Source organism: Typopeltis vanoorti, chromosome 8 (assembly GCF_054136105.1).
Source record: "Typopeltis vanoorti isolate ZY-2024b chromosome 8, IOZ_Tvanoo_1.0, whole genome shotgun sequence".
NCBI lineage: Eukaryota > Metazoa > Arthropoda > Arachnida > Uropygi > Thelyphonidae > Typopeltis > Typopeltis vanoorti.
In genome coordinates, this window is record NC_143556.1 from 98,333,630 (window position 1) to 98,349,218 (window position 15,589).

Genomic DNA, 15,589 nt, shown 5'->3' on the forward strand with positions numbered 1-15,589 from the left:
ATATTTTTGACAAGGATACACAGTTATTTCAATTTTAAGTTAGGGCATTGAAGTAATGCGTCAGTACTCTCTTTGAATAGGCATTCAAATTTTTAGCAACATCTGTGTAGAAGGAGAGTCTTTGACCAGAGGATGTTGTGGCTTGCCTCTATCCCGTGCTGTGCCAATCCGGACTTATCGGATTTGTTGTGAAGAATGTATGATTGATTATGTATGATATATTCCAATTCCATATATTTCCTGAATATCAGAACCAATTTCAAGAATTCTGAAGAAATATGATTTAACAGCCACTTATATCCCTATTAACAAAATATCCACCTATTCCCCTCTTCTAAAGATAAACGATCAACTATGTCTCTGCCTGGTGTATATCAATTTCCTTGTAACTGCAATCTGACATACTTTGGACCAGACGCTCTATAGAAAAAAGAATACAAGAACATCAATCATACATTCTTCACAACAAATTGGATAAGTCTGGATAAAAACTGTTCCTATGAAGCCACTGAGGATAGTCTGTTAGTTTCGGACTGAAATATTTGGCAAACACTCAAATATTCTTGTGTTAACGTGTTTATAATTCTTAAAGATAGATAAACTATTATTTGCAGATGATCAAATTGTATTAGCAACATCAAAAGATGACCTATAGAGATCAGTAAAATCATTAAATGATATTTCAGAACAATATAATATGAGAATATCAAAAGTAACAACAAAAATAATAACTTTCAAAGGAGAAAACCCAATAAGTAAAATAATAAAATAATATTATTTTACTTATTGGGTTTAATTATTGGCTTAAATATTATTATATTATTTTACACAAGTAAATACTCTCAAATACCTGGGATGTGACATTATATGAAGATGAAAAACATATTGACATTAAAATATCAAATTTTGTTAAAGGAAACAGCACAATATAAACAATATATTTAAGCCATCCATGATACAAAACACACACCAGAATCATAAATGTCCTGTCTAACCCACCTTTATTATATGGAAATTGAAACAATGGACCATATAAAAGAATGAAAAACAGATTCAAACAGCAGAAATGAAATTTCTCAGAAAAACAGTGGTAATACCAAGTGAGACAATAAAACAAAGAAATTTTAAATCTCTGAATAAAACTAATTAACCATTATATAAGTAAATATAAATAAAAATGGTTAGAATGTCTAAATCAAATGGACAACAGCAGACTGCTTAAGGGCATGTCAAACATACTTGAAGACTCAAAACCTCATCCATTTTGAGGTTACATAGATAATAATGGTGGTACCATCAGCTATACAGTAAAAAAATCACTCTTACATTCACTTTGCTAATATCTGTGTCATAAACACCAATATAAACAATATCCATCATCACTGATCATCTGAACCCAGACTCCCTACTCCTGCGAGAAACTCAAATCAAAGCCACACTATAACTGTCTACTTTCAATGCCCAAAAGTACGCACTTTTTGCCATATGAATAACACTTTTGCCTTTGTAAGACCTGACATTGCATGCCAGGAATGGCTAATTTAAAATCCACTGTTTTTGACTTCCTCTGGCTTGAAATTTCCTTGCACCATTTAGTAACATGCATCTGTTGCACTTACAGTCTAACTATGCAAATCACTCAGATCTCTTCACCTCCCTCTCCATGAAATGTGATCATCTGCAACCAAACTAGTGAAATAGGTCATCTTTCTATGTGACCTTAACATCCATAATTCCAATTGGATTTTCTTTTCCAACACCAATGACCAAGCTGGACGAGGTGCATTTGCTATAGGCAATAATAACACAAATTGTACATCGACCCACCCAAGTACCTAATAATCTTTTCACTCTCCCAATACTAAATTTCTTTTTAAAACCGGTTCTCTTCCAGATAAGAGGTCGCTTTGCCTCTTGGTAACTCATATCACAATCTACTACAAGTCTCCTCTCTGAGAAAATATCCACCTCCAACCTCATATCCAATGGCACCAAAGATGACCTCTGGAATTTCTCCTTCTTTCCAAGGTCTGACTGTGGCTCCTGCTTCTCTGATCCAAACACCTGCTGCAAAAAAAGTCTTGAAAATTATCCTCACTGGTGAAAATCACTCGATGGGAATGAAGCTCTTCATTCCCATTCTACCTAAAATTTTTGCTCTGTTTTCAAGCCCACTCCAACAAAAGTGTACCAAACCGTTTTTAGCAAAAAAAACTCTGCTTACTGAAGGTAGCTTACATCAAGAACCCTAGCCTCATACTAAGCCTATGATGAAGCATGCAATAGATGCACAACAGTCACCAGCAGATCTAAATCTGACTTCATAAAAGCCAAAAGCAGAAAACTTGCCTTCTGTTCAATTGGCAGCCACTATTCTAGTCCCTTGCTATGAACATCAGATATAACTTCTGCTCACCTGTGCATCCCCTCTCTCTCTCTCTCTCTCTCATTGAAATGGTACTACCGCATTTACTCAAATAAAACTCGCCCTTGCATATATCTCACACTCCTGATTTTACTTGACGAAAAAAAAAAAGAAATTACAAAGTTCTGCATATACCTCGCACACGAAAATAGTTTAAACTTTAAGAAATAGATAGTAAATGTTGTTATAGCAGTTCAGATATTTTGAAATTTGGTTGAAGAGAATCAGCATTTCAACCTAACAATAGTTGGCTTGCTTTGTTGTTGAGTTGACCGATTTTTTATTAATACCACACTAATCATATGAATGTCTTCATAGATGCGCTATCTCTACTGGCCTACCATTCCTTTTCAAACTCGACTTTCACTTCTCATTAGTCATTCATGAAGGATTGTTCATACTATATCTCAAATGTTGTAAATTACTTGTCTGTAAAGACTGAAATATATTGTCTGATGAACTTGGTTGGCCGATCGCATAAATAATGTTGATAATTAAAATTTAAATGCGTTCATTTTATAAACAATGCAAGCAATTATAAATTATAATGAATAATGAGGATTTAATTATAAACGTTAATTTAATTATTTTTTCCTGAAAAACTTTAGTTTCTGAAAATTCCCACATATATCTCGAACCACGATTTTTTAAATTAATTTTAGGGAAAAGAGTGCGTGTTATATTTGAGTAAATACAGTAATGCAACAGCACCTAAAGTGAAGCTGATATCCTATCATCAGTCTTTTCCTCTAACTCCTGTATTGATGACCAAGGTAAATCACTTCCTATCATGTCACAATCTGAACATCATATGCTTTGCATAATTTATCAGCAAAGAGAAATACACCGAACATCTTGGAAACTAAAAGGTCGTTTGATCTTGATGCTAATTCTATAAATGCACTAAAAACTTGCTCCACATCTAATACATGTCCTATATCATCTCCACAATTTTATTTAGTTGGTATTTATCCCAAAGTATGGAAGCAATCATATATTCAAAAAATGGGAGATAGAAGTCTACCATCAAAGTACTAACCAACTGTCATCACCTCAACCCTCTCAAAAATAATGGAAAGTGGTACCTAATGGTCCACTATAAACAGTTACCACTAGTATGGATTCTACTATTCATGGTCCACAGCTAATCTCTAAGCTGACTGGACCACTACTGAACGCGTACCATGAAAAGGATCAAAGAAACTTGTGCTGTACTTGTCGTAGCAGACAGACCAAACTATAATCTACCTTTCACTTCTGTAACTATATAGCTTTCGATGTTTGTTTGCTGTCTGTTATGGTGGATAGCTCCCTCTCTTTGAGCTGCTTCATGAATGCAGGATTTTCTTGAAGATCTGTTGTATCACCAACTCTCTTTCTCCTATACGTAAATGACATACTCTCAATCACAACTAATACTATTTACAGTTTTGTTGATGATAATACTCTTCATTCATCCTACTCATTTGACAAATCATGTAGTGCTTAAACATCCCATGATTCAAGATAACCTTCAACTAGTTTCTTAAACATTCATTTCTATACATCCTTCACCAGCATATGAACAATAGATCATGTTCAATGCCACCAAAATGAATTCTTTCCTTTCCTCTCAGAAATCAGATCTGAGTTCACCTACCTTTTCTCTCTGTAATACGCAAATCACCAGACAGGATCAAATCTCTGGTTGGATTAACATTTACCTCCAGTCTCTCCTGATATAAACACATCATATCAATCACTTCCCTCAGCATCTAAAAACCTAGGCATTCTTTTCCATTCAAGATTCTATTTCACTCACCCAGTTACTAACTCAACCAATCCTAAATCTCCCTATTCTTACAATATTGTTTACATGTTTAAGGTGGAGCACCTAAAAGCCTAAAAATTCTTGATGTTATTCTGAGAAGAGAATTTCAGCTCATGGATAATTTTTCCCTTACAGACTTACTCCAACCTCTACTCATAGATGCAATGTTTCAAGATTGTGCCCATACTACAGGTGCTTCCAAAATCACTGCTTTACTGAACTGACAAGCATTATTTCTCCATTTTCTGTTGAACCTGTTAAATCAAGAAAGCAGCTGCCCAACATCCTTTTTCACCTGAAACATAAAAATATTGCTTCTCCACTTCCCCTTTTATGCCGTTTCCTCTGTCCTGTGAAACAGCCCTTCTCAAGAATTCCCAAGCAACTGCAATGTCCTATTGGGAAAAATATATTTAATTTTAAAAAAAAATGTCAATAAATACAGGCAAATTGGTCAGGAGAACACAGTGAGTTGTGTAGTTGAGTACAGTCCACTTCCGATGGAGTGGACACTTGGAGGTGTCACATAATAATAAACTTTTTTTCTTTTCCAATCTTCAATCCCCCCCCCACACACACAGAGCACTGGTGTGCATATAGGTTCTGCACTCTCCAATATGGAATCAATATTAAAAAAAAAAAAAAAACCTAATGAAAATAGATTTTTTTTTTAAATAATAATAATGGTGTTGAGTAGTTTATCCACAGAAAGAAACTGAGAAACGAGCTGAAACAAGTCATTCGATGTTGATATGAAGAACCTTCATGAACTGTAATTAATAATAAGACATTGATCATTGTTACACGTGCTTCCATAAGATAAATCAGCTATAAAATGGAATAATATTAGTATGTGTTTCACATGTGGTCATCCTATAAACAAGCAATCGTACGACTTACCCGAGTCGTAACTCTTCTGCGAATTTTCGAATTTCTTCGGAAAGACAAGATGACAACACCAATTTCGTATCAGTCATATTCGCTTTTTCATTTATTAAAGTACGTTGAATTAGATTGAATTAAACAGCACAAACACATACGTCTAGGAAATAACAAGTAGAGCAGCGCCACAGGAAAAATAATAATAAACTTAAATTAAAGGCTTCAATTCGGCATGAACAGGATATTCAAACGGTGGATATTATGGATCCATGCATTAAAAAGCTATATGGGATCCTGGCCAGAGTTCCAGTCTTGAGTAGTGAAAACCAAGACAACTCTAATACCGAAAGTTATAGTCTCATAAGCACCCTCTAATAAATATCGAAACATTCAAGTTTCTTTCTATATTTGGCTATAAAATATGGATGGATCTATACTTTATTTTATATATATATATATATATAATAAAGTATAGATCCATCCATATTTCATAGCCAAATATAGAAAGAAACTTGAATTGAAGCTAACGCCTTTTTATTCCCGTATACGAGGAATAGGCGAGGCCATTTAGCTCTATCTAACTTTTTGGACACTGAGTGGGCAGTTCAAGGCTGGGTGGGCCCAAGGCTATCACTAATTAAGCAGTACACAGTGAAGAGAGACGGCTCAAATGTGCCGCCATCTCGTGATCTCTAACCCTAACACAATATATTTAATGTCTGAAATAATGTGGGTTCTACGGTCGATTTTCTTGAGTTTATGGGACGCAAAACCCGAGTTTCCGGGAGGAAAAACCCGCTTGCCCGTGCCAGAGATTTACTAACTCGGGAACCGGTCGAAAAAAGGCTTAGAAAAAGACATTGATCATTGTTACATTACACGTGCTTCCATAATATATATATATATATATATATATATATATATTATTATTATTATTATTATTATTATTGTTGTTGTTGTTCCGGGAAACTCCAAAGAGTCGACAGACTCATCGAGGGAGGCCCTAACATCATGTCTGGAACAACTATTCAACATTCACACAGTATCTATCATATCTTGCCTTGAACTCATTCACGGTCATAGCACCCACAACAGACTCTGGAAGCTTATTCCACTCATTCACCACTCTCCAAGTAAAAAACCTAGCTCTAACACCCTTGTCAACCACGCTCTTGCCCAGCTTCCATTCATGGCCCCTAGTCCTCCCACCACCAGTAATATTTTCAAAAAATATCTTCTGGATCAATCTTATAAAAACCCTTCAGTAATTTGAATGTCTTAATCATATCACCCCTCCTTCGCCTATCGTCCACTTTCTGCAACCCACAAATCCTCAACCTATTCTCATAAGGTTCATTTCACAGACCTGCTATCATCTTGGTCACTCGTCTCTGGACCCTCTCCACTTCCTCCCCATCACGAAGAAACCCTGGTGCCCATAACTGGGCACAGAAGTCCACATGGGGTCTTATCAAGGCTCGATACAGAGGAACAACAACTTGCTTCTCTCTGCATGTTAAAGTATTTTTCATAAGCCAAGTGATTTGGTGAGGTGTTTTAGTTACTTTTGCAATGTGCCCCCTAAACTTCAACTTCCTATCCACCAGCTCTCCCAAATCCCTGGCCTCATCAATCTCCTGGAGTACGGTTCCACCTGTGCGATATACTGCTGCTATTCTTTTCACCCCAAAGTGCATAACCTTACACTTTGCCACATTAAACTGACATCCATTTTTCCTAGCCCAGTCCTCCAAACTATCCAAATCATCCTGTAAAATTTTGACATCCGGTGCACTCACAATTGCTCTACCCAACTTTGCATCATCAGCAAACAAGTGAATACTTCCTCTCAAATCCTTTCCAATATCATTGATCAACAAATTGAAAGCAGTGGTCCAAGAACAGAGCCCTGCGGCACTCCACTAGTCACAAGACGTCTTTTTGACTCCACTCCTGAATAAACCACTCTCTGGTATCTCTCCTTCAACCACCCTCCTATCCATCTTACCACCCCTATATCTATCCCCATCTGCTCCAGTTTACTGATTAGGGTTCCATGTGGTATCCTGTCATAGGCCTTGGCAAGGTCCAGTAGTATCACTGTAAACCCATTACCCCTGTCCAGTTCAGCTGTCACTATGTTATAAAACGTGAGCAAGTTACTGAGGCATGATCTACCCTTCACAAAACCATGTTGTCCCCCATACAATATCCCATTTTCATCTATCCAATCCTGTATTCTTTTCTTGACTAACTTCTCTAAAACCATGACAATCATTCCTGATATGCTAATCGGTCGGTAATTTACAACAGCGGTCTTGGAACCACCTTTATGCAGTGGAACTATTTTCCCCTCCTTCCACCCGCTCGGGACTAACCCAGACCCGAGACTCAAATTAAACAAAATGGTCAAGGGTACTGACAATTCATTAGCTGCTTCTCGTACTACACGAGCTAGTATACCATCCAACCCCACAGATGTATTGACATTGAGGTTATGATATATTCTTGCAAAGTGCTCACTCAGTAACTCAGCTATCTCAACTGATTCAGTTACCTCCCTACCATCGGCATTCTTTAAAATCATTCTGCCATGTACATTTTTCCTTTTACTTGCTACATATCTAAAAAACTGTTTAGGATTCTCTTTAGCCCGCATGGCCAATGTTCTTTCGTAATCCTTTTTTGCTTTTCTTACCACACTCGTCACCCTTCTGGCCTGCGCTTTATACCGTTCATGTGCCTGCCGATCACCTTTCTCCTTAAATTTCCTCCATAGTTGTTTCTTTTTTTGCAGCTCAAGCTTAATGGTGTTATTCATCCATTTAACCCCTGCTTGATTTATTATTCGGACTCTAGGTATACAGTCAGCCATTGCTTCATGCAAGCACTTCTTAACCACCTCCCATGCACTATCAACTTCTAGTCCTTGCAGTTGTACATGCCATGCCACTGAGCCAATCAAACTCCTCAGCTTGTCATACTTTCCAGCCCGATAATTCCACATGTACCCTGTCTTAATTGAAAATTCTACACCTTTAGCCACCTCCCAAGTCAAGACCCTATGATCAGTCTCAACGATTGGTGGCAATGTGGTCATATTTGTTACAGCCAAATCCTCAGATGTAATTACTAGGTCAAGCACTCTCTGACCACTAGTATTTTCCATTACATGCTGTCGCAGATAGTTATCCCTTAATAACCGCATAAAATCCAGTTACTTCCTCCCGTGTGTCCTCTCCTCCTTCCAATCAATGTTACCATAGTTGAAATCTCCCATAATAATCACCCTCCTTCCACTCATTTCTTCTATTTGCTTGTGCATACTGTCACCACCATCTTTTCCATCACCTGGTCTATAGCAGCACCCAATTGTATATTTAGTTCTGCTAGCCACAATCTCACACCAAATGGCCTCAAATGTGTTCTTTTCTCTATCCTGCAATTCAACTTCTATTCTCCTTGGCTGTAGCTCATCAGCTATCATCAACAATACTCCTCCCCCCATTTTATTCTCTCTGTCATTCCTGAACACACTATACCCATCACATTCAATCCCACTAGCTATATCATCTACAGTCAGCCATGTTTCACTAATACCAATAACCTGTGGTCTGGAAGTGCCAACCATGGCCAAAAACTCTTCCTTCTTGTTCCTAATACTCCTAGTATTAGTGTACATGAATTTAAGACCCCCATTAGCCCCAACCCTACCTTGATGCCTTATATTAACTATCCCACTCTGGTTTATTGTCCTTATTTGCTCTAGCATATTATATTCCTTCTTACATTCAACTGCCTCCCTAAGGACTGTATATCTTCTCCCCCCCCTTAACGAATCTAGTTTCCCTGAATTTGCACATCCACTACATTCAGCAACACTTTCTCAAGTCTTCTTACACCATAACCATTCAAATGCAAGCCATCCATCTTATATAGATCCTTTCGCCCATCAAACTCACTCCACACGTCCACAAATTCCACACCACTCGTCATACATAACCCACGCATAAAGCCATTCGCGATTATGGCCCTCCTTTTAAACATTTCACTGTCATACCATGGCAATAGAGTAATCATTCTAACTCTCTCACTCTTTTCTTTTGCTACCTCAAACAATTCATTCAGGTCTTCTATCATTTCCATTTTATCTCCTTTCAAATCATTCGTACCTGCCACAACAATCATTTCTTTCACCCTTTCCTTTTGCTCTCTAATAGACTCAGTTACATCCTTTATGGTCGCACCAAGTTGGTACGATTTTGTCAAATCCTCTACTAACACACCTCGTACTAACGAGTCTCCATACAGCACTCTATCCTTCATTTTGTTCATGTTCACATTCATACGCCTATTTTTCCTGTCATACCTTTTATTATTGGTTGGTTCATTCAGTCCACTTTTATTCATGCACTCTAGCTGCTGTTTTGCCCTTTCTATCGCACCATTCAACAACGCGAACTCATTCAATGCATCTATCTCATCTTTTTTATTCTCTGAGAAACCATTAATACTATCATTCACACTTTCTACATTCACACTCTCATAATTCTCATGTACAACCTTGCCGTTTCTTGTCATATCGGTATTTTCTTCATTCTGAAGTTTGACAAAAATATCACACTCACGATCCGAAATACACTTCAATTCCTCATTCTCCCTACATTTTCTACACACATTCAATCCTTTATTATCATCTATCCACACTCCGACTGCACTCCGTAAAGCGTACATTTCACAGCTAGTACACTGACTCATTTCTTTTATACTACTGTTCTTTGATAACAATGGCGAACCATCATTACTGGCCGCCATTTTCCTTCGTACAGGTGCCATAATTATTGCAACGTGTTTTATCAAATAATAAGTTATACACACCAAAAACACACAAACAGACGCACTAAAATACGCAAGGCAAACAAAACTACGCAATATTAACTAATTTTATCAACTATCTCAACTATATATATATATATATATATTATTATTATTATTATTATATTATTATGTGCCACCTCCAGGGAGTCCAAAGACTCATCGAGGGATAGTGTGCCAACAGCATCGAACGATTGATCCCCTTCCAACTACTAACCGCTTTTTTTAATATGTTATGCCTCAATTAACTCTTTCAGCTACATATCCAGCCATTAGCTTATGTGCCTACAGAGAGTAAACCTACGATTAATTACCTTGAATTTCCATATTGAATAGAGATTTTGCTATCTTAGGTCTTGCGCCCAATAAAGCAGTTTTCGGCTAATTATCATTGCATTCCATCGAAGGCTTTCCTACATGAATTATATTGACGTGGTCTGGGTATGGGTACTTTATTGAGTTCCTGAAGGAGAAATTGAGCAGTTCTTGCTGGCTGCTCGCGAAATTTGGTGTTTAGCTAAGTTGAGCCAAAGCTTTAGAAGGTGTCATCTGGAAGAACAACTGCAGAGGTTGAATAGGATGATCAAGGGTAATGAGTCACATTGATCCTTTAAAATTACTCGTTGCGAGTGATCTGAAGAATTACAAATTTTTTAGAAGACCATTTCCAGAACATTCAAAGTTCTGTGTGGGTCTGGTCTGCTAAAGGAGATTTCTGCTACAATTTCCTTGATCATTACATTCCATTAGACACTTTCTTACAGTATGGTTTCTACATACTTGGAGTTGTAGATGGTTCTTTAGTTGGCGCTTGCCGTGGGAGACGAAGCGGTTCTTACTGGAAGCCAGTACCGTCGACAGGGTGTAGCATAGAAGAAGCCCACGTCACGGAGCGGCTTAAAAGGGCCCTCGTTTAGCCATATTGCCTTAGGCGCCGTCGCTACGCTAACAGTTTCTGTTAGCATGGTAAGTGCGGAAAGCCATTTTTCCAAGCTTAAACTGATTAAAAATTATTTGTGAACAGCAATGACCCAAGAAAGATTGGTTGTCTAGGAACTTTATCGATAGAAGCGGACATAGCTTATAATTTAAATTTAGAAGAGCTTATAAACAGTTTTATTGTGCCTGTAGAGCAAACATTTAATTAATATTATTATGTAATTGTCTTGCATCAATGTTTCTCTTGTAATAAAAAGAAAATAGCAACTGGAGTTTTGATTATATTTTCGTCTTATAAGACAAAAGGGACGATATTTAATTGTTTGCCTCAGGTCGAGATCTAATCTGGCGACGACCCTGCTGGCAGCTAGCGAATCACCATTCAAATAAGAGTCAAGAATTTATACAGATCTGCATAGTCTCCAGTGAGAACCAACAGTTCGAGAGAGCTGTCACACCGAGAAAACCAAATCTAATACAGTAAAAGGCAAATATGCGAATTCCTGGACAAGGTCCATCGTTTAAAATAGTGCAAATTCAGGTAACACTGATACCAAAAGTTATAGTCTCATTAAACTCTATGGTAAATTTCGAAACTTTTATATCTATGTTTGGATATAAAATATTGATTGATTCGTAATATCCTCTAAAGCCTTTAAATCTACATAGGGATTATTAAGAGCGTCTTTAGCGTGGATCGTTTCTAAGATCATTCCATGTGAAATCAAAAAATACAAAAAAATAAATTTAAGTCACACAATTTGGTATTTTGATGAAGATGAGTGATTTAATGATGCTGTCTGTTAGGCTAATATTATTTAAAAGATTTCACCAGTATTTATTCATTATGGGACCATAATTATTCGATAGCTTCAGCGAAGTTTGTATAGTTTTCGAAAAAAATAACTAATACTAATAAATCCGCTAATAAATGTCAGCAAAGGTTGGTTGATTGGTAGAGCATCTGTTACTAATTGCTCACCAAAAAAGTTAACGAAGTTTGAGCGCGGTTAGTAGTTGGAAGGGGATTAATCGTTCGATGCTGTTGGCACACTCTCCTTCAAAGAGCCTTTGTCACATGGAGATGTTACATAAGTCTGCACCTGAAGTAAGTCCTAAAGATACTTCAAGTGCACAAAAAGTTTGCTTACACTTGGATAAAGGATTAAACTAAATTTATTATAGTCTAACCAAGTGGAAAAAACTTCCTCCAACATCTTTCTTTACATTCAGAGTAATTTAATAATAAGGTGAAACACCTTTTGACAACTCATGTAGGTAAATATGACTTCTCCATTGCTTACATCTTAGTATCACCACCACCTCTGGGTATGGCTCCAACTGAAGAGACCGCAATAAAGTTCGAAACTAGTCTGTGTGGTGTCCCTTCCCTTGATGCATGGCATTATACATGTCTGCAGGGAGATGTGCTTTGCATTATGAGAATGCTGAGACAAGGAGTGATGAGAGCTTGGTTACACATGTTGCTGTAGTCCTGAAGCTTCAGGTGAAAACTTTGTATGCTTACACTTGGATAAAGGATTAAATTAAATTTATTATATTTTAACAGTGGAAATATACTTCCAATAGACATTATATGTATACAAGAACATAGATGGAGAACTGACAATCATGAAGTGAATGAAACATCATGATCTGACAAAAAATGGAGATTTATTTATAACTCAGCAAACAATCATAGTACTGAAGGGGTTGGAATAATGCTCAAGAAGAAATAAGTAGAAAAAGTAACATCAATTGAAAAAGTGTCTGAAAGAAGTCTCCTCATGATCATAATTACTGAACTAAAACTGATAATAATATCCACATATGCTCCCACAGAATGTGCTCCACTAGAAGACAAAGACACCTACAGTATTATAAAGATCTTGGTGAAACTGTAATGAACATCCTAGTTCACAATGTCACACTCATTAGTGGTGATTTAAATGCCCAAATTAGTAAAGACATTGCCTATACTACTAAAAACGTGGGTAAATGCATTTATCATGAAACCACAAATAACAATGCACATTCATTAATGAACTTCTGCAAAAGCCATAACATATAATCACCAAAAGGAAGACTATGGACCTGGGAACATCCAAATGATTGTTCTCATTCCCAAATAGACCACATACTAATCAATGGAAAGTGGATCACATCAATCAAGAATTTTCGAGCATATAACACGGTTGAACTAAATCTGACCACAGAATAATCAGTGCTCACATTAAACTTTCACTAAAAGCTTCTAAAAATAACAAGCCTTAAAAGAAACAATACAACTGGGACAAACTAAGTAACGCACAAATTGCAGCATCTTTCCACAGCAGATTAGAAGAACTTGTGGAAAACATTCTTAAAGATCCAGTTAATGAAAACCATAAGAGTATCATTGAAGCAATAAACAGAACATCCAACAAAATTCTTGGAAACAGCAACAAAAAGACTTGGAAAAATGTATTTCCCCTGAAACTGAAAAATATATAGATGAAAGAAATAAAACAAAGAAACTCTATCACTTAAGAATGAAATAAATAAAGATAAACTAGATATTTTAAATAACAAGGTCAATGTACTAATGACCAGAGACAAAGAAAATCAAATGAATAAATAATGTGAGGAACTTGAAAGTTATAATAAAACTGGATATACTGGAAACACTTTTCAAATGATAAATTACATCTGTCACCAGAAAATAAAAAGAAGTGGAAATATTGTCACACATGATAAAAACGGTAGACAGCTATCAGTAAATTCGAACTTAATGAAAGAATGGAGAAACTACTTTCAAGAAATACTGAATGTTGATAATCCCCAACATTCAATTCAGCTAGCAGACCTGCATCTAACCACCACTCTACCAATAAATTATGAAGACTTCACTGAAACGGATCTAAAAATAGCAATACATCAAACCAAAGCAGGAATGTCCGCAGAGATTGACGAAATTGGAGCAGAAACGTTCAAAAATCCTATATATAATGCATATTCCAATCTCCTTGCCATAATGAATCAAGTTTTAAACACTGCAATAATACCTCAACAATGGAAACAAGGCCTTGTTGTCCCTATACCCCAAAAGGGCAGTCTTGGTAGAATGGATAACTACAGAGGTATTACTTTGCTATCAATCACAGTTAAAATCTACAATAGGATGATACTCAATAGAATAGAATAGAACCTTACTTAACACTGCTTTTAAGAAAAAAAACAAGCTGGATTTCAAAAAAACTATGTACAATAGAACAGATACGTCACAGCAGAATAATCACAGAAGGTTCACGTAATAAAAACTTAACATTCATTTTAAACTTTATAGACTTCAAAATAGTCTTTGACTCCATTAATAGAGAAGCAGTTTCTATGGTCTACCCTCAAAATTTTTACAACCAATCTCAGCGTGTTATAAAGATTATAATGCTACAGTAATATTTAAAACAGAAACATCTGAATCATTTCCAGAGAGCAATGTATTCCTGCAAGGTGATGTGTTAGAACCTTGTTTGTTTTCAATATGCTTGGACTACATCTTCTGGACAATCATCACAGAAGATTTTGGTTTTAACATTAAAACATCCACTCACACCATGAAAATAACCAATCTTAGCATTGCTGACGATATTGTACTTATTGATACAGAACCAACAAGTGCACAAAAACATCCCAGTCTTCTACAGGCACAGACTAAACTTATTGGTCTGCAGATCAATATCCAAAAGTCCAAAGTATTCTCAATAGATTGTGTAAACTTTATATTTCGTATCAACAATAAACCTTAGAAAGAGTAAAGGACTTTCAATACTTTGGGTCGTAATCAGCAATACAGAAAACGATATTAGAAAACGTAAACAGCTGGCGTTAATTTTCCATAACAAACTCCGCCCAACTAGAAAGAATTATTAGTATCATTAAAGACAAAATTAAGACTATACCATGCAACCAGTAGATCTATCTTCTTCTATGGTTCTCGATCCTGGGCAATAAGTACAAAAAAATTATAGATCTAATTAACACCTTTGGAACTACATGTCTCAGACTGATACTTGGATACACCTGGTTGGGCTGCGTCACTATCTCTGCTGTGCTAAATCTGGCTAAGCAAGAACCACTTGTCAATATAGTCAAAAAACTATAACTCTTGGGCATCAACTTAGACATCCTGAAGTCTCGCCCTTTTAGGAATCCTTCATCCTGTACGAACCAGAAGATGGAAAAAGCAGTAGAGGAAGACCATGCAAACAATTTTGGCAATACATATGTGAAACCATCAGTAGACTGAACTGCAAAACTTTATCTGCAAAAGTTTATCTGACGTCTACCAGTTAACTCAAGATTCAGAGACTTGGAAGACCATAATTTGCAATATTTAATTTTTAATATAAATTTCTTTTCCCTTTTCACATTGTATCATATTGTGAATAAACTGTATGTACCTTTCATTCCCTACAGGGATAAGCAAGGCTCGTTTTATCTCAGTATAACATTAGAAGCCTGAGGGACCAGTTGGACCTCCATCAGCAGACAATCACAGACAGCTGACTCAAGATTACCACTAATTATAACTAGAAGCGCATTAAAAGAAGCAATTAAAATAATGACTCCATTTCAAACGTCAGGTATTTCAAAACTGTCCAATTTCAATGTTTTTATTT

The 15,589-nt window shown here is 36.4% G+C and overlaps 1 protein-coding gene across 1 annotated transcript in view; it reads right to left on the reverse strand.

Moving 5' to 3' along the window:
- eIF2Bbeta (eukaryotic translation initiation factor 2B subunit beta) overlaps positions 1–5,363 on the reverse strand; it is a 280,714-nt gene extending 275,351 nt beyond the window's left edge. The window contains exon 1 of the mRNA XM_090396840.1: positions 5,136–5,363. Coding sequence (XP_090252966.1) covers positions 5,136–5,212 — 77 coding nt within the window. The 5' untranslated portion in view covers positions 5,213–5,363. The remainder of the gene's footprint in view (positions 1–5,135) is intronic.
- Positions 5,364–15,589: the final 10,226 nt, after the last annotated feature.